Genomic DNA, 18,954 nt, shown 5'->3' on the forward strand with positions numbered 1-18,954 from the left:
TTTTATTTGTGTAGCTCTTTATCTGGCCTTCGATTCTGAATGATAGCTTTGCTGGGTAGAGTATTTTTGGGTATAGGTTCTTGCTATTCATCACCTTTAATATTTCTTGCCATTCCCATCTGGCCTGCATGATTTCTGTTGATAAATCAGCTCGTATGGGTGCTCCTTTATAGATAACTACCTGCTTTTCTCTTGTTGCTTTTAATATTCTCTCTTTGTCTTTTGCTCTTGGAATTTCAATTATGATGTGTCTTGGTGTGGTCCTCTTTGGATTCCTTTTGTTTGGGGTTCTGTGCACTTCCTGGACTTGTAAGTCTATTTCTTTCACCAGGTGGGGGAAGTTTTCTGTCACTATTTCTTCCAGTATTCTTTTGTATCTTGCTCTCTCTCTTCTTCTGGGAACCCCATAATTCTGATGTTGGTTCTCTTGAAGTTTCCCCAGAGGTTTCTTACATTATCTTCAATTTTTTTGATTCTCTTGTCTTCTTGCTTCTGCGGAGGAGTGTCTTCTGGCTCTTTATGTTCCAAATCTTTGACTTGATTCTTACGATCTTCCATTCTGTTTTTAGGACTCTGTGAAATATATATTTTTTTTAAATTTCAGACAATGTATTCTTTATTTCTAGTTAATCCCTTTTCTTATCCTCATAGATCTTGTTTATTTTATCGGCCTTTTCTAGGAAATTCTTGAAAAACCTCATAAGCTTGGTTTTGAACTCTATATCCAGTCACTTTTTGTCCTTTGTTTTTTTGTTTGTGATCTGTTTGCTTGTCTCAGCATTTTTACTGCTTTCCTGAGTTGGTAGGGTGGCTTTGTGTGCTAAGGTGTCCTATATGCTTCAGTGGGTCAGCCGTCCAGTTACCTGAGGTGGACACTCTTGGTACACCCCTTTGTGGATTGTGTGTACAGCCTTGTTGTAGTTAAGTCTTGATTGTTGTTGGTATCACTGGGAGGAACTGGCCTCCAGGCCAATTGTCTGTGAGGATCAGTTGTGTCTATGCCGGGAGACAGCCTTATTCGACTAGACTTGGAAAATTGCAAAAGTGCTCAACTTGGATGGGGCAGAGTTTGAGGGTGGAGCCTACAGCTTTGGTTTCCCTCAGCCCTGCACTATGAGGTACCTGAGTCTCAGTGTTCCTCAGTGTCCTTCGGTACTCACTGCAAGCACCTCTGAGAGAAAGGTGCCTTCGAGTTTTGCCCGCTACCAGACAGTCTAGTCACTCCCCTACTGAGCCTGGAACTGGGATTCAGTGCAGTTGGAAGTGGGGTTCAGAGCAGTCCAGAGCTTTTGTCTCCTTCCCACTAGGGCAATCCCACGGCACAGTCAACAGTCTGTCCTCTGCGCACAACGAGTGTGCCTCCTGGACTGCCTGTCACCGCTCCCCTTTCTGCCTTACAGCCTAGATTCCCTCTGTATGAACCTGGGTCCCCAGGGTCTTGCCCAGAACTGGGGTTCAGTGCTGTCGGAACTGTGGTTCAGCACAGTCTGGAGCTTTTATCTTCTTCCCACTAGGGAACGCCATCCAGGCCCTCAGCCTCCCCCTCCTCTCCGGCTTCGTCCTCTCCCCACGCGTGCACTGTGTCTCTGTACCTTAGACTTTTACAGCGCCTCTGATTTTCCTTCTGGTTTTCTCTTTCCTTCTAGTTGTAGAATTTCCAGTCAGTCAATTTTCCTGTAGTTCTGGATAATGTCCAATTTATATTTTAGTTGTATTTTTTTGAAATTGTCTGAGGCTGCAGTTAGGCATTTACCTATGCTGCCATCTTGGCTTCTCCTGTATGGAATTTTTGCTCTAATGGAATAACATTGATTTTCAGAAAGAAAAGATAATTACTATTTAATGCAATAGTCAGGGAATTGAAAGGATTAATTTATTTCAAAAGGAAAGTTTCTTTAACAATTATTAGCAATTCCATCATTAATGGAAGAAATCCAATGGCTTTTTGAATGTTCTGCTAAAAGCCCGTCAGCTCATCATCCTTGCTTTTGTCTGTCTGGTAGCCAGTGAGTTTCAAAGACTGCTGCTGTTGAGGAAGAGGTTTGAATATTTTTATGTGAATGTAACTATCTTGACCTACCCGCACCTGAAAGATAAAAAAGGGGGGAAAGGAGATTTATTTTGCATGGATCTATGACAAGTGAGAATCTATAGGCCTCTCAAGACCTCACTGCAATGGCTTTTCTGGAATAGCATTCTTAGACCCCTCGCTTTCATAAGCCTGTCACCTTAATTTATGAGAGAACGGGCAGGTTAAAGGCATGACAAGAGGCTTAGGCCCTAAGGTGTGTTTTATTTTATATTTGCATTTCATTTTCAAAGATGCACATAGCAAAAAAACAAAAAACAAAAACAAACAAACAAACAAAAAACCCCCCAAAAAACAAGTTTCAACCTTTTTGGTGATTCTGACTCCCAAATTGGAACATTTTATTTGCCACATGATTTAAGAAGGGGGAAGAAACCCAGAATTGTCCTTGGCATTTACTATTAGAGGCAATAGTTAAACATCAGACTCCCTGGGTTATGCTTTTTTTTTTTTTTTTTTTTTTTTTTTTTTTTTTTAAATTGATTTCAGAGAGGAAGGGAGAGGAAGAGAGAGAGAGAGATAGAAACATGAATGATTAGAGAGAGACATTGATCGGCTGGCTCCTCTATGTCCCCTACTGGGGATCAAGCCTGCAACACCGGCTGAGCCCTTGATTGGAATTGAACATTCTGCAGGCTGATGCACAATCGACTGAGTCAAAATGGATGGCTAGGGCTGAGTTCTGCTTTTATTGTTAGTTACTTCACTTTCCCAGGGTTCAATTGTCTCATCAGTAACACAAGAAAAATAGTCATACTTATCCAATATATTTGTTGAGAGGATTAGATGAGATAATACAAGCCCAGCTCTTGGAACATGCCTGGTACATTCTACATGCTCAGTAAACTTTTGGTTCATTTACCACACAAAACTCTGCAAAGGTAGGTTATTATCTGCTTTGTGCAGATAAGGGAATGAAGGCTCAGAGAAGATGAGCAGCTGCAATCACACAGGTTTTGACTAATAGAACAAGTTATGCAAGGCTTCTAACCCAGGACTAACCTCACAATAATTCATTCTTATCACTCACCTTTTTCTTTTTTTAATAGAAAATGAATTTAATAAAATATAACAATTATTGTAACATTTAGAAAATGTGATTAAATTAAAACTCTACTTCAAATATCTTACTGAATGACAAAATTTTATAATCCCCATTAAACTGGCATTCATACAAGAATATCAGAATTCACTGGCCCTATTTGACTTGGTAGCTGAGTCTCCATCCAATACAATAGGCAAAATAATAAGTATTGGGGAATAAGGGCACATATGTAATACCTAAATCAATAAAGAAAATAAAAAATAAAATAAAAATAGCAAGTATAAACCACCTGCCTCTGGATGGGTACTTGAGAAAGAGCAGAGAAGGTCACATCAACAGCAAAACCTTAAATCAAGAGAGTGGCTCAGAGCAAAGGTATTAACAGCTAGACTGTCAGGAAGTCTGAGGAAATTGAGGTCAGTAGCTATAATCCAATAGGAGAAATTTGATAGCAGAAGGAAGGAGGAGGGAAGGAAAAAGGATAGGGAAAGAAAAGGGAAGGGAAGAGAAGAGACTCTGGTTAAGACTGGACAGGTGATCTTTTTCTTGATTTTTTTTTTTGGCACGTAACTTAAGGGAGAAAAATTTCAAGATAGTTTTCTGATGAGTTTTTTAAAGAAATACATGAGCTAATTAATATGTGAAAGTTATGCACTTAGATTAATTAAAAAGTATTAATGATCCCAATTTGGAGGAAATGTTTCTTATTGAATAAAATCACCTTTTCCTTGGAAAGCATTCTTTTCCAGCTATGAAGAAAGCAGGCCCTCATTCCTGTGCTCAACCCCTGGGCCTGGCATATTTCAGGATTTCAAATTTGGTAGAACTGGGCTAATCCAGTTACATGAACCAGTACTGTGATTTTCTCATGCTGAGCTGGTTAATAGCACTTATGCTATTTCCATTGCTAAACACATTTTTAAAATTTTTTATATTTTAAGTAGTTGTTTGTTAAATAGAAGTAAGCCACACTGTGCCCTGGTCAAATAATTTAGTAAAGATGAAGTAAATACGTTTGAATGTCTGTCATTATTTTTCCATTAAAATATTTTTATTGATTTCAGAGAGGAAGGGAGAAGGAGAGAGAGATAGAAACATCAAGGATGAGAGAGAATCATTGATCAGTTGCTCCTGCACGCCCCCACTGGGGATTGAGTGCACAACCCAGGCACGTGCCCTTGACCAGAATCTAACCTGGGACCCTTCAGTCAGTAGACTGATGTTCTATCCACTGAGCAAAACTGGCTAGGGATGTCATTATTTATTAAATCAGAATTATCATCTCCTCAATACAAAAGGGCAAAAATGGCTCCCAAATATCTATGGTTGACTTGTTGAATTGGTTTCCTCTCCAGTATCTATACAAGTTTTTTCTTCAGTTGGAACCTGATCAATAAATCATTTACTTCATGATATAGATGTATTTAATAAAAAAATTATTTTAATGGCCCAGCTGGCATGGCTCAGTGGTTGAGTGACCAGGAGATCAGGGTTTGATTCCCGGTGAGGCACATGTCCAGGTTTCAGGCTCAATCCCCAGTATGGGGCATGTAGGAGGAAGCCAACCAATGTTTCTCTCTCATCACTGATGTTTCTATTTCCCTCTCCTTCCTCTTTCCTCTCTGAAATTAATTTTAAATTTTTATTTTTTTAATGTTCCACTGCTTTAAACTAAACCTTCAGTGCCAAAAGTTTAATCTATTCATTTAAGTTATTTAAAATAGAGTCCATTTATTTGAGTTGTGAAGATTATTTAAATTTATTAATCAAAATGCAAATAGGGAAAAGGTGCTTTAAATTATTTCCCCAGCTAGTGATTCCAGTCGTTCCTTAGTCCCCTTAATTGAGGACACACAGAACCACAATGCTTTGCGGTGGAGCAAGCTTCACCAGAGCACCTGGCCCCATCAGGCCTTCAGGCTCCCTCTTCACATATGAAGTAGTCATCGCCACAGCTAAACAGGACCTGCACTTTATGAGATCCTTTTCCACACGACTTGTGGAAACTAAGTTAAGAATCAATATAAGAAGGCTTTCTAAATTAACAACAAAAAAAGGAATAATTGTACCTTCAGCTTTTAAATTTGAGAGTTTATTACTTAGGAAGTATGGTAGGTGGGCATCTTGATTTAGGACAAGGAAAAGGACCAGATAATACATTAGAGGTGACAGGGAGCTTCACATAAAGTGAGAAATACAATGTCCTTTAGTGCCAAAGTGGATGTTAAACTCTAACCTTGATGTAGTAATTTATTCCAGCAACCACTTGGGTTTTGTATTCTACAGCTTCAAATTCTTCATAAGTCTCATTTGTTTGTTCTTCAAGCTGCGGCTTAACCTTAAGAAAAGAAAAGAAAAGAAGAAACACATCATCAAAACTATGTTGAGCCCAAACCTGTGTGGCTCAGTGGATAGAGCGCTGGCCTGTGGACTGAAAACTGCCAGGTTTGATTCCGGTCAAGGGCATGTACCTTGATTGTGGGCACATCCCCAGTAGTGGGTGTGCAGGAGGCACCAGATGGATGTTTCTCTCTCATCGATGTTTCTAACTCTCTATCCTCTCCCTTCCTCTCTGTAAAAAAATCAATAAAATATATATTTTTAAAAACAAACCATGTTGGGCTTCATTTATGTGATTTACACATCTTAGATCTCAAGTACCTAAATGATGACAGTGAGATCTATGAGCTACTTTCCTATTTTCAAAAAAGGAAGATATGTATGAACTAACTGAAAGATCAAATTTTGTTGCTTTAGGTTGCATGTTCATCAACTCAATGTGGAGATATGGTAATAAGGTAATATGGTAATGTTTTGACTGGCAAAACTCTAATAGTTATATATGCCTTTGATTAATAAAAAAGGGAGAGCAATAATTATGACTTCATTAAAAAAAAAAATCCCGACTCAAAATTGCAAACATAGTATCTCAAGATCCTTAATATAATCACACCTACAAGTCCCTTTGCCATGTAAGGTAACATATTTACAAGATTCAGAAATGTGATGGCCATCATTCTGCCTACCATAGAGGAATATAAGCTTAGAATTAGATGCCAGAATTCCTGAACCAAACCAGAGAAGGGAGCAAGAGTCTCAAATCCTATATGGAAACGTTTACCGAATTCAAGTTTTCAGTGTAGGTCCTTCATTCCTGCTCTCAGCTGGGCCTCCTATGCTAGCGTCCGCCATGGTCTCTCTGACTCAGTGTCTGCTAACAGTGAAGTTCCAGCAGAGGCCGGGCTGGAGGACAGGAAGTAGCCTGTCTTGTCGGATGGAGGACAGTGAGAGAGGAGTCTAACTGCTCCTCATACAGATCTCTGAGCAATCCTCTCGGCTTTAGCCCCACACCAGCACTCCCTTAGTCAGTGTCTGGTGCTTGAGGTAGTTGGGAGTTCTGCCTATGAGTCTGCTTGCTTCTAGCTCAGATGGTCCCCTCTGTGCCTTAGGCTCTGTCTCGATGGCTCAGTCATTTTCCAATGTTCATCTGTTTTCAACTTCCAAAGTTTTGTCGGCATCTCTAAGGCGGCCCTTATCTATCTTCTGTTTTCTTTATATTTGTATGATTGTGTCCCTTTTACCTCAATCCTTTCCTAGTATTTACAGGGAAATAAATGGTTTACTTGCTCTGCCTTGTTTCCTGGGTCCCTGCTTCCCTGCCCTTCCCCAAGGCATTTAATGTGCGTACACAGCTCTGGTCAGGCCTCCAGTACATCTGGGGTCCTCTCGAGGCCATCCAGGCCTTCCCATCAGTGGCTAAGTGTTTTGAATACTTTTCTATTGTTGCCTCAGTTTGGCCACCAGAGCCGTTTTCAAAGATGAAGACATTTGCAAACGAGGCATTATCAGACCACTTTTGAGGGCTAAACCATTCGTGGACTACCTACCACTCATTTCTCCAGTAATCCTGCGAAGGATAAAAGAAGCTTCCAATGGAAAAAGAAAGACGACAAAGAGTGAGAAAACAAAAAAACAAAAACCAGAAACGGGAAGAGGTGGGTGCAGGAGAGAGAGGAGAACAATGGGCAAGAGTGGAGAGAGAAGTTGAGTAAGAAAAGGGGTTACTGTCTGCTGTCCTGTCCTAACCCTTTTCAGCCAACACTGTGTACCAGTCACATTAGAAAGAGCTGGAAAGGGTTAATCTCTACGTAAAACTCAAAATTATCTATTTAAACCTCTTTTACAAAGAACCGGACATTGTGAGAAGATGACTGCTTAAGGCTGATAAAATACTAATTATAGTTACTTAAAGTTCCTCACTTAACAACTTAAGTATCTGATTTATTTTTTGCAGCTCTCTGTCCTCCTTCTGGTTTCTGGTCTTCGTTATTGGACATAGCTACAGGTCGTGTATTTATCACGTATCGGTAGTTTTTATTTGTACCTGTCATATGTAAACCTGTAACCTTTCTGTTGTATCACTGCAGTCTGTAAGTCCAGAGTTTTCCATGAGAGCTGATTTTGATGGTCCTGCTTTCCTTCTGCTAGTGACCTGGCTCCTAGCCCAGTGTGAGCCCCGATTCTAGGTTCCCAGTACACCCGTCCCTCAGAATCCGAGGAGCATTGGTTCCAGGACCTCCTGTAAACGCCCAAATCTGCAGATGCTCAAGTTCCTTATGTAAGACAGCGTAGTGCAGTATTTGCACTCAGCCCGTGTTTGCCTATAGGTTAACACGTGCTTCATTCCTGTGTTTTCGCCATAGAGCTTGGCAAGTGGCGAATCCAAGTTTTGCTTCTTGGAACTTTCTGGGATTATTTTTCCAAAATATTTTTGATCTGGGGGTGGTTGAATTCGCAGAAGCGAAGCCTGAGGGTATGGAGGAGCTACTCACTTATTCCCTGTAGCCGTACTCCCTGTTTCCAGTAAAACAGATTTGTATGCTCTAGTGTTGGATGCTGTGAACCTGGGGTGATGAGATTGAAGCTGAGGGACAGGAAAAGGGGGAGAGTAGGAAGAAGCTGCTCAGTGAAACCTGTTTCAGAAAGCAACTTGGTGCTGAGAGGCCCCCAGAATGGGTGCTAAGAGGTTAATGCCAGCTGGGAGTGAAGTTGGGGCATTGGGGAGAGGAAGAGGGGAGAATCCTATAATCTGATAGAGCACCTGAATTAATCTGAAAAAATAATCATATTAACTTTAAATCCTAGAATACTTATACTTATGTGATCAGAGGGTTACCTTTCTTATATGGGAACAGAGGGTTAAGTTTTTCTAAGTTCCATTTCTTACGGCGCACTCCCTTTGATCCCGGGTAAAGTGATCGAGGAGGTAACTGGGCTGAGGACAAAGTACAATGTACCCAGCAAGCAAGCAGAACCACTTAGCATGGTCAAGCCATCATCTCATTGTCTGAAGACCAAGAACAATAGCTGAATTCTGTGGACCTCCAGGTGCTCCCAGACTCAACCTAGCCCCTTCTCCTTTGTAATCCTGTCCCCTAGACTTTGCTGTAAGACAGGTTTTGGATGTTTGCAAGTTTCCTGTATTCTTGGTTGGCTGGCCTCCTCAATAAACACCATACAGGATTCAACCCTGCCTTTGTTATTGGACACAGCTACAGGTAGCCCGAGTAACAGGAGTAGTGGTCAGGATCTGGTGGAAAACTGACAGACCTTGAGCTGGACACGGTTGGTGTTCACCCTGCTCAGCTCACCACGCGTGGTGGTGGCCGAGACACTGGAAGAAACAGTGCAGGTGTACTGCTCATGCCCGCACTGGGGGAAGGATGCTGCCAGGGAGGAGATCTGGTGAAACACATCTCCCCCGGGCTGTTCAGCATTTCTTACTGCTGCAGAGCATGGACCTTGGCACCTTGTTAGTTTCCTGGCATCTGAGGTTTCCAGCCACACTGCACCCAACACCCAGGAGTTTATCTTACCTACAATCATTCTGCAGAATCGTATGAATTACGCATGGTTTAGGAAAGAATGGATGGAAAGGTAATGGTGGCAACATGGATAGGCCATATTTGGGGAAGTTTTAGAGAGTAAGGAAGGGGCGTTTAGGTAGCAGTGTGAAAGTACAGAAGGGCTGGTGAGAGGTGACTTGTGGGCATTTGTTGTCTATGTTTTGAGGGAAGGGGGAATTCTGGGGCATGGCACCTGGTGTATAAGAAGTGATGGCGTGTGACATAAGAGAGGAGGGCTTAAGAAAGGAGGACACAGTCTGAGATTGGATGGAGGAGTGAGATCAGCAGTGACTAAGCAAATTGGGGTGTTCTTACACAGTATGACTGCGATCTTCTAAGAGAGGAACTGAGACACCAGCTGGAGGGGCCAAGGTGATGGGAGGGGTTGAGGAACTGAGGAGACATAAGGTTCAACTCCATCTCTGTGGTGTTTCTGGAAAAGAACCAACAAGATGTGACAAAGATAATGTTCTGGCAGCCCCAAAGTTCTGTAGTGGTTGTTTGTTGGCATGAATTCAGAGATTTATAATGGGTGAGCTTTCTGTGTTTTATTCTGTTAAAAAATTTTTTTTATTGATCAAGGTATTATGTGTCCATCCTCCCATTTGCCCCCCCCTCCCCCACCCCACTCCACTCCCATACATGTCCTCAGTTTTCTGTGATTTTGCATCTTACTTGAGCAAAGTTTCCTGAACCTGGAGTAGAAGCTTAGGAGGAAGTGGTGGCAGTAGGAGTGGTCTTTAATTGAGGATTGGAATGCTACAGGCTCACCGGGTCATGGAAACCAGGGTGGAGAGGATGGAACCACCCACGTAGGTCCAGGCTGGGTGAGTGATCTGGTGGGCCTCTGTGTGTTCTGATGTAGGTGGCTGAATGGCATGTTCTCTGGGTGTGGGGCAGTGGGAGAGGTGATTGATGGGAGGCTATAGACAGAGTAGAACACAAATTTGTGTGTGAGTGAGTGCCATGACATGCTAAGCCCTGGGGTGTGTCCATATGGTATGCAGATGAGGTGTTTGTGTAGTGTCCTGGCAGACAGAAATCATGATCAGTGTGTATTTCAGAAATGGTATTCAGTAATCAGGTTGACTTAGGGGTGTGTGTGTGTGTGTGTGTGTGTGTGTGTGTTTTATGTGTATGTGCCCATGCAGGTGTAATAATAGCTCTTATTTCTAAAAATAATTATTGAAATAACATTTCTTTCCTGTCCATAAACATTTTCCTATTTTTTACTCAGTGGTTTTAATAAGATAATGGTGCACAAGTTGTTATTCATTTGGTCCTTAATTATAGGGTGAGGCAAAAGTAGGTGTACAGTTGTTTGTGTGAAAAACATAATAGTACATAAATCATAATACAAGAATAAACTCTTTCACCTACTCACAGCTCTAAACCTACTTTTGTCCCACCCTGTATTATGGCTTTTCATAGGTGAGGTATGTATGCTCTTTATTTCCTGTGTTTATCTCTTATTTCCAATCTATTTTGTAAATTTCCTGAGGGAGGACTATTTTTATATCCTCTAAACCTCTTCTCTCCCCATAGCAATTCACACAGTACTGTGTACATAATCAATGTTTTCTGAATGATGAGACTAGGTTTGTTATTTTGTGACAACTTGTCTTCAAAAATAAAAAAAGAGGATAGAAGAAGGGTGCAGCCAAGGTGCTCAAGTAATATAGAGAATCTTGGAAGAGAAGGTTCCTTTCAGGTATACTCTGGTCCCAAGTACCCTTAAAACTCTTTGGTGATGATTCTGCACTGACTATCCAGTCTCTGTTATCTTCAGAATGAAGACACTCTTTTCTTCTCCCTTCAAAAAATGCTCATCTTCTGAACCCCAAACTCTTTGTTTAATCGTTTTTTACCTCATCTAACATCCCTCTTTCATTGTGATATCAAATTCCTTGAATATACAGTTATCACTTATTTTTTATTTTATTTTATGCATTTATTTATGTATTTATGTATTTATTTATTTTTGTTAATCCTCACCTGAAGATATTTTTCCATTGACTTTTAGGGAGAGTGGAAGAAAAAGGGAAAGACAGAGAGAAACATTGATGTGAGAGAAAAACATAGATTGGTTGCCTTCTGAGTGAGCCCAGACCAGGGCTTGAGCCAGGAAGGAGACTGCAATCAAGGTATGTGGTCTTGATTGGAGTCGAACCCAGAACCCTTTGGTCCACAGGCTGATGCTCTATCCAAACTGGCTAGGGCTCATTTATTTTTTGATGCTTTCCCTTCTCTATGAGATGACCTTCCCCCTCTTTTTCCCTCCCTAACCTCACCAATGGGGTTCTTCCTTCAGTTGGCATTCCACTAAGAAGCTCTCTATTGGGTCGGCAACTAAGTAATTGCGGGTTTCACACATATATGGCTTCAGTTGAATTTTTAGATTTGCAGACGTAGTACAAATGTAAAACACATTTTGTTATTTAATAGTTGGCTATTCAGCTGTTAATCAGTAAAAAAAGTTTTTTGATCTGTTTTGTAGTTTTCGTTTGGCATTCGTTGAAAAATGGAAAATCAAAAGGAACATTTTCGTCATATTTTGCTTTTTTATTTCCGCAAAGGGAAAAACGCATCGCAAGCTCATAAAAAGTTATGTGCTGTTTATGGTGACGAAGCCTTAAAAGAACGGCAGTGTCAAAATTGGTTTGCCAAATTTCGTTCTGGTGATTTTTCACTCAAAGATGAAAAACGCTCTGGTCGTCCAGTTGAAGTTGATGACGCCCTAATCAAAGCAATAATCAATTCGGACTGTCACAGTACAACACGTGAGATTGCAGAGAAGCTTCATGTATCACATACATGCATTGAAAATCACTTAAAACAACTTGGCTATGTTCAAAAACTCGATACATGGGTTCCTCACGAACTGAAAGAATCACAGTTAACACAACTGCGCATTAGCAGCTGCGATTTGCTAAAGAAACGTAATGAAAATGATCCATTTTTAAAACGACTGATAACTGGCGATGAAAAATGGGTTGTTTACAACAATATCAAGCGGAAAAGATCGTGGAGCAGGCCAGGTGAACCAACTCAAACAACATCAAAAGCTGATATTCATCAAAAGAAGGTTTTGTTATCAGTTTGGTGGGATTACAAAGGAATTGTCTACTTTGAACTCTTACCACCCAACCGAACGATCAATTCTGATGTCTACATTGAACAACTAACGAAATTAAACAATGCAGTTGAAGAAAAGCGGCCCGAATTGACAAATCGAAAAGGTGTTGTATTCCATCATGACAATGCAAGGCCATACACATCTTTGGTCACTCGGCAAAAATTAATGGAGCTTGGTTGGGATGTTTTGCCACATCCACCATATAGTCCTGACCTTGCACCATCTGATTACTTTTTGTTTCGATCTTTACAAAACTCCTTGAATGGTAAAAATTTCAATAATGATGATGATGTCAAATCGTACCTGATTCAGTTTTTTGCTAATAAAAACCAGAAGTTTTTTTTAACGTGGGATTATGATGCTGCCTGAAAGATGGCAAAAGGTCATTGATCAAAATGGGCAATACATTACAGAATAAAGTTATTTAGTTCCATGAAAAAGTTGTCTTTGATTTTTTAAAAATCCGCAAGTACTTAGTTGCCGACCCAATAGTAAGAACAGGGAAACCTGATCAACAGCTCCCTCAAGAACACCTGCATTTTAACAGGTGATTTTTTCAAAATAAAAATACATTAAAAAAAAATCAAAGAAACCTATAAGGTAAATGATTGGGACTCCCTCAAATCATACTAGGTATGTGGTTTGCCTGACCCTGCCGGGGGACTTACCTAACTAATTCTATTATCTTGGTGGTGTTGATTGTACTTACTAACTTAAAAGTGGTTATAGTAACATCTGCCTCTTGGGGTTGCTTGTGGGGGAACAAATGATATAATTGGTGTGAAAGTGCTTCCTAAACTGTAAAGTGCTTCTGAATGGACTATTCCTCTATCTTCCAACACTTAATCAGAAATCGTTCCCTAAGGTTCCTCTGTGCGAGGGAAGATAAATGATAATTGGAAGTTTAACACCTGAAAAGTTGAACTACATTACCACACAGTAATTATCCACCTGAAAGTAAGGAGGTTTGACAAGCAATCTCTAATGTCGTTTCTGGTCCAAAGCCTATGATTATAAAAAATGTACTTAACTGGAGATTATTTTATGTGTTATTATTATATGTTCCCTAAATGGATGGAAACTCCTTGAGGGCAGGAGCCATGCCTTACAGTCCTTCTGTACCTTCTATAATATACAATATAGTGCTAACACAGAAGAGACATTTAAGAAAAGAATCATTGATACCCTTTTCTCATATTGATTTAAATCTGAGGCCTGCTGCTTGCACAGAGAAGCAGATTTGCCACATGCTATCTCCCAGGATATTTGCCTCACCCCCTGTACTTCTCCATGCTCCTGCCACTGTAGGGTAGAAAAGGCAGGTGGTCAGATATCTGGAGATAGGCTGGCTTCTTCACTAGGTGGTTATTAACATTTTTGAATCTCAGCTTTGTCTTCTGAAAAATGGGCATGATGCCTTTCCTCCCTGCCCCAGAGGTTATAAAGATCTAATGAGAGGTTGAAAGGAGGAGAAAGCTTTTAAATTTGCAAAGTACTGCCTTGGCTGGTTTGGCCCAGTGGATAGAGTGTGTGCCTGGGGACTGAAGGGTCCAGGATTTGATTCCGATCAAGGGCACCTGCCGGGGTTGTGGACTCGATCTCCCATGGGGCGTGTGCAGGAGGCAGCCCACCAGTGATTCTCTCTCATCATTGACCTCTCTCTCTCTCTCTCTCTCTCTCTCTCTCTCTCTCTCTCCTCCCTCCTCCACCCCCTCCCTTCTGAAATCAATAAACATATATTAAAAACAACAACAAAACAAAAACTGCAAAGTACCTTTCTGGGGTGATGTAGCTACTGTAAATACCCCTCCCTTATTCTACTCTCTGACAAGATTGGAGCCTGAGATGTGCAGTAAGAAACACACTTTGAAATTAAGTTTATAATTTAAGGTTTGGCTTACAGATGGATGTTATCTTTTTTTCTTAAAAAAATATGGAATGCTTCACAATTTTGCATGTCATCCTTGTGCAGGGACCATGCTAATATTTACTGTATCGTTCCAACTTTAGTCTATGTACTGCCGAATCCAGCACCAGATGGGTGTTATTAACCATAAAGTTTTCTAATATCTTCTCCTTTTTTTTTTTTTTTTTTAATTGCTGCTAACCAAGACAGGCTTTGAAAAATCATTAAAATTGCCATGTGATTGAGCATAGACCTATGAACCAAGAGGCCATGGTTTGATTCCCTGTTAGGGCACATGCCCAGGTTATAGGCTCAATCTCCAGTGTGGGGCATGCAGGAGGCAGCCAATCAATGATTCTCTGTCAGCACTGATGTTTATATATCTCTCTCCCTCTCCTTTCCTTTCTGAAATCAAGAAAAATATATTTTAAAAATAAATAAAAATTTAAAAATCATTAACATTAAAATCTTCTGCACCTTCTATATTTTAAATCTCTATTATCTTCCAACCCCTTACAGTTCTGATCCTTGAAGAGTCTCATAGGGATTTCCTAGGGTCAGGGCTGATTTCAGCAAAAAAATTGAAGTAAGTAATTGTGATGCCTCACCTATGCTATTTATTTCTTGTTTTCCAAGTAATTTTTATGCAAGTTATCTCAATTAGTCCTTACAGCTCTGAGATTGGCACGACAAAAGATGTTATCTTCCTCTCACAAATGACACTGAGAAGGTTTGGGCAGCACTTTGCATTTAGAAAGGCCATCTCTCATAGGTCTCTTAGGATACTATGGATCTCCGGTCCTGCTGGCCAGTGAAGCCATGGGCAGCAGCATGGGCCTCACCAGGGAGCTCATTGTAAATGCAGAATATCAAGCCCATCCCAGAATTACTTGAGTCAGAATCTCATTTTAACAAGCCCCCAAGGCGATTCATGTGCCCAAGTTTGAGAATCCTGACCTGATACAGGGATTCAAGTGAAATTATTGATGACTTAACATTATCATCTCCAAGAAAAAGAAAGCTCCACGGTACTGGTTTTTCTAAAGGACTCTTAGAAGAGAAATATGGAGCCCCAAAGAATGTATGGTAGAATTCCAGGCATCGGATCTCTTAGGGAGCTTTCCAGGGCTCTAACATAGGGGATCTCATCTCTTCCACTTACACAAGAAGCTGATCTTGTTGGCCCAACAGTGTCATAGAATGAAGCTTTGGAGAGGAAAAGGAAGAAAGAATGATACAAGAAAATAGAAAATGGTACAAACCTAAAATAAATATAAAATTTATATATTATTCTTTTCATAAAATATGCAATATAATCACTTTTATTATAGGAGGGATAGCTAATCAAACAGCACTTAGAAAAGAAACAACATATCAACTTGCTAAAAAGCATTTAGAGCTCTGTTTTCACCACGATCAATTTCAGAATCACCATAGACTATTCCACTTCTCTTTTCTACTATCTCAATAGTTAATCATCTTCTAAATACTAAGACTAAAACATTGTCTACTTGGCCAAGTGTGTAGGAAATTAGTAAGTGGATTGCCTTTGCAAGGTTGTTCTCTATTCAACCATTTGAAAACATTTCTCTGCAGTGAGTTTGAAGTCTAGTTTGTCAAATTGTTAATAACCTCAGACTTTAATTACACGTTGACTTCACTCGGTGAGATGAAAAAAGTTTCATCAGTTAGAAATCCTAGGAACATACATTGTAAAAGCTTCAGGGATCATCCAATAAAAAATGATTCTTTTACAAATGAGGAAACTGAGTCCTGGAGAAGGCACATGGCTTTCTCCAGATCATTCTCACAATTGGGGTTATCAGAGGTTTCATCTAAAAAGACTTTTAGTTGGAAAGAAAAAAAAAAAAAGCCTGATCAAAACTATACATTTCCCAGGAATGTTCTGATTTTCAAGTTATCCCACATCACCCATGGCCAACCTAGGAACTAAGATTTTGGATCAAACCTTTCTCCATGGGTTACATCAACTCACCTCATCAGCAATCTCCTGAACTTCTGGAGTGGCAGGTTTGGCTTCAGTTAAACCTCCAGGCATCATTTTGGCTAATTGCTTCTTTGCCAGGTAGGATACTGGAACTGAAATGGTCAGGTAAGCCTGGGGACTCCTGTTTTTAAAGAAGATGTTGTTCACAAGCTCCGCCTACAGAATGCTTTATTTTTCCCAAAGAGCAAAAGGCACCAGGGAAATGAGGATCCCTTGAGACAAGTCTTCCTGCTTCCTCAACAGAACAGCCAACAGGAATTCAGAAGAAGGAGGGACTGAGGGTGAATAGTGGGTGTGCCCCAGGAGTCATGCCTTAGCAGGAGTCACACTCCCTGCCTTCTCTCACAATGGATGGTTCCATCCTGCTGCATCTGAGGAGTGGAAATTTGAAGCCCCAGCAAGAGTTCCCCAAAAACCTCTTACACAAGTTTTATTTTTTTATCAAGATGGAATGTTTAGAATTTACTCAACTTTCTAAAGTAAAAAAAATTCTTTATAAAGAAAGTAAAGAACTGCCGAGACCGGTTTGGCTCAATGGATAGAACGTTGGCTTGGGGACTGAGGGGTCCCGAGTTCGATTCAGGTCAGGGGCCTGTGCCTTGGTTGTGGGCATATCCCCATTAGGGGGTGTGCAAGAGGCAGCTGATCGATGACTCTCTCTCATCAATGTTTCTAACTATCTCTCTCCTTTCCTCTCTGTACAAAATCAATAAAATATATTAAAAAAAAAGAAAGTAAAGAACCATGGCTGAATAATTGTATTTTACATCTATTTACATTACTAGGACTGTTTAAAATATAGAGAAAAACAAAGAATAAAGCAACAAACACTTATATGCCTGTTAGCCAGAATTCAAACTTTGAACATTTTGTCATTTTACTTTCTATCTTTTCTGGTAGTTGTTTTTAAGAAATAAAATATTACAGCAACACTCTGCTTCCCCCAGTTAGTTTTACAGTTTGAGTTTGGTATCCTTCTGGCCTATTTTTGTATTTTGACTTAGTATGTTAAATCGCATGCTAGACATCCTATATATAATAATAAAACCCTAATATGAAAATTTACTGAACAGCAGAATGACTAGTCGCTATGATGCACACTGACTACCAGGGGCCAGTCGCTCAACACAGGGGCTGCCCCCTGGTGGTCAGTGCACTCCCACAGGGGGAGCACTGCTCCGCCAGAAACCAGGCTCAGGGCTGGCAAATGCAGCAGTGGAGGCAGGAGCCTCTCTTTCCTCTGCGGCAGTGTTCGGATGTCCAACTAATGGCTTGGGCCTGGTCGGACATCCCCCAAGGGCTTCTGGGCTTTGAGAGGGCGCAGGCCGGGCTGAGGAACCCCCTGAGTTCATGAACCTCATGCACTGGGCCTCTGGTATATTGTATACTTTGCTTTTAATACTTAACATATTTGTCGCTCCATGTTTATATACTGATGAATCTAATTAATTTTCTTTAACTTTATTCTATGATAGATCTATCTATCATCTCTACTTGCTCTTTCTGTTATATGGTATTCCATATTTTACATACTTATTCCCTTGTTGATGAAGATTTGGATTGTTTCAATTTTTTAAAATATTTTATTTATTTTTTACAGAGAGGAAGGGAGAGGGATAAAGAGTAAGAAACATTGATGAGAGAGAAACATCAATCAGCTGACTCCTGCACACTCCCTACTGAGTATGTGCCTCCAACCAAGGTACATACCTTTGACCGGAATCAAATCTGGGACCCTTGAGTCCACAGGCCGATGCTCTATCCACTGAGCCAAACTGGTTAGGGTTGTTTCTAGTTTTTTACTGTTGTAAATAATATTTCATTTCCCCCTTTTGTATATGTGTGAAGGAATCTGCAGGCAACTTATCTAAAAGTAATTTTTTTTGCATGTGTGAATATTTATTTGTGTTATTTTATTCAATTTCTGGAATATGTAACATATACATATGGTAAAAGTGTTCAAAAGGAATAAGAGAGTTCAACCACTCTATCCCTTACCTGCTCTATTCACTGGTTTCACTTAGCTTTCAGAGATATTATTATTATTTTAAATATATATATATTTTTATTGATTTCAGAGAGGAAGGGAGAGAGATAGAAACATCAATGATGAAAGAGAATCATTGGTAGGTTGTCTCCTGTATGCCCCACACTGGTAACTGAGCCTGCAACCCTGGCATATGTCCTAACTGGGAATCTAATTATGACTACCTGGTTCATAGGTCAATGCTCAGCCACTGAGTCATGCCAGCTGGGCAGAGATATTATTTACACATATAAATCTATTCTAATAAAAGGGTAATATGCATATAGGTCATGACGCCCTCATAGTAACAACCAAACAGCAGGCTGCATGGGGTGACCAGGTAGGCAGGGGGTTAGTGAGAGACAACCAAATGACTGACCAGCAGGCTGCATGCGGTGACCAGGCTTGTGGGGGGCAGTTGTAGATGACCAGGCTGGCAGGGGGAGGGACAGTTGAGGGCAATCAGGCCAGTGGTAGGGGGCAGTTGGGGATAAACAGGCTAGCAGGGAGGACACTAAGGAGCAACCAGGATGGTGGGGGGGGTGGCAGTTAGGGGCTATCAGGCAGGCAGGCAGGTGAGCAGTTAGGAGCCAGTGGTCCTGGATTGTGAGAGGGATGTCCAACTGCCAGTTTTGGCCCTATCCCAGGAATTGGGCCAAAACTGGCAGTAGGTCATCCCCTGAGAGGTTCTGGATTGGAGAGGGTCCAGGCTGAGCTGAGAGGACCCTCCCCCCACGCTCGAATTTTGTGCACTGGGCCTCTAGTCTATATTAATAATAGCCTAGGGCCATCATGAACTAAATGACCAGATGGACGACTGGTCACCAAGAAGTGCATG

At 40.8% G+C, this 18,954-nt stretch overlaps 1 protein-coding gene and 1 non-coding gene across 2 annotated transcripts; both read right to left on the minus strand.

The window, feature by feature from the left end:
* Positions 1–1,888: 1,888 nt before the first annotated feature.
* Positions 1,889–16,338, minus strand: CSTA (cystatin A). Its single transcript, XM_036446568.2, has 3 exons — positions 16,079–16,338; positions 5,371–5,472; positions 1,889–2,086 (listed from the first exon to the last, which is right to left on the minus strand). Exons 1-3 carry the CDS (start codon positions 16,142–16,144, stop codon positions 1,958–1,960), a joined length of 297 nt encoding a protein of 98 aa, XP_036302461.1. The 5' UTR covers positions 16,145–16,338; the 3' UTR covers positions 1,889–1,957.
* LOC118724997 lies at positions 14,104–14,210 on the minus strand. Its single transcript, XR_004989765.1, has one exon. It is a non-coding gene; the product is annotated as a U6 spliceosomal RNA (small nuclear RNA).
* Positions 16,339–18,954: the final 2,616 nt, after the last annotated feature.

The sequence above is a fragment of the Pipistrellus kuhlii genome, unplaced genomic scaffold (assembly GCF_014108245.1).
Source record: "Pipistrellus kuhlii isolate mPipKuh1 unplaced genomic scaffold, mPipKuh1.p scaffold_m20_p_2, whole genome shotgun sequence".
In the NCBI taxonomy this organism is placed as follows: domain Eukaryota; kingdom Metazoa; phylum Chordata; class Mammalia; order Chiroptera; family Vespertilionidae; genus Pipistrellus; species Pipistrellus kuhlii.

Excerpts from the sequence above, each read along its gene's own strand:
- CSTA (XM_036446568.2), bottom strand. The coding sequence starts at position 16,144 with ATGATGCCTGGAGGTTTAACTGAAGCCAAACCTGCCACTCCAGAAGTT. Across the intron at positions 5,473-16,078 it reads TTCAGGAGATTGCTGATGAG|GTTAAGCCGCAGCTTGAAGA; the intron begins GTGAGTTGATGT and ends TCTTTTCTTAAG. Across the intron at positions 2,087-5,370 it reads GAATAAATTACTACATCAAG|GTGCGGGTAGGTCAAGATAG; the intron begins GTTAGAGTTTAA and ends TTTATCTTTCAG.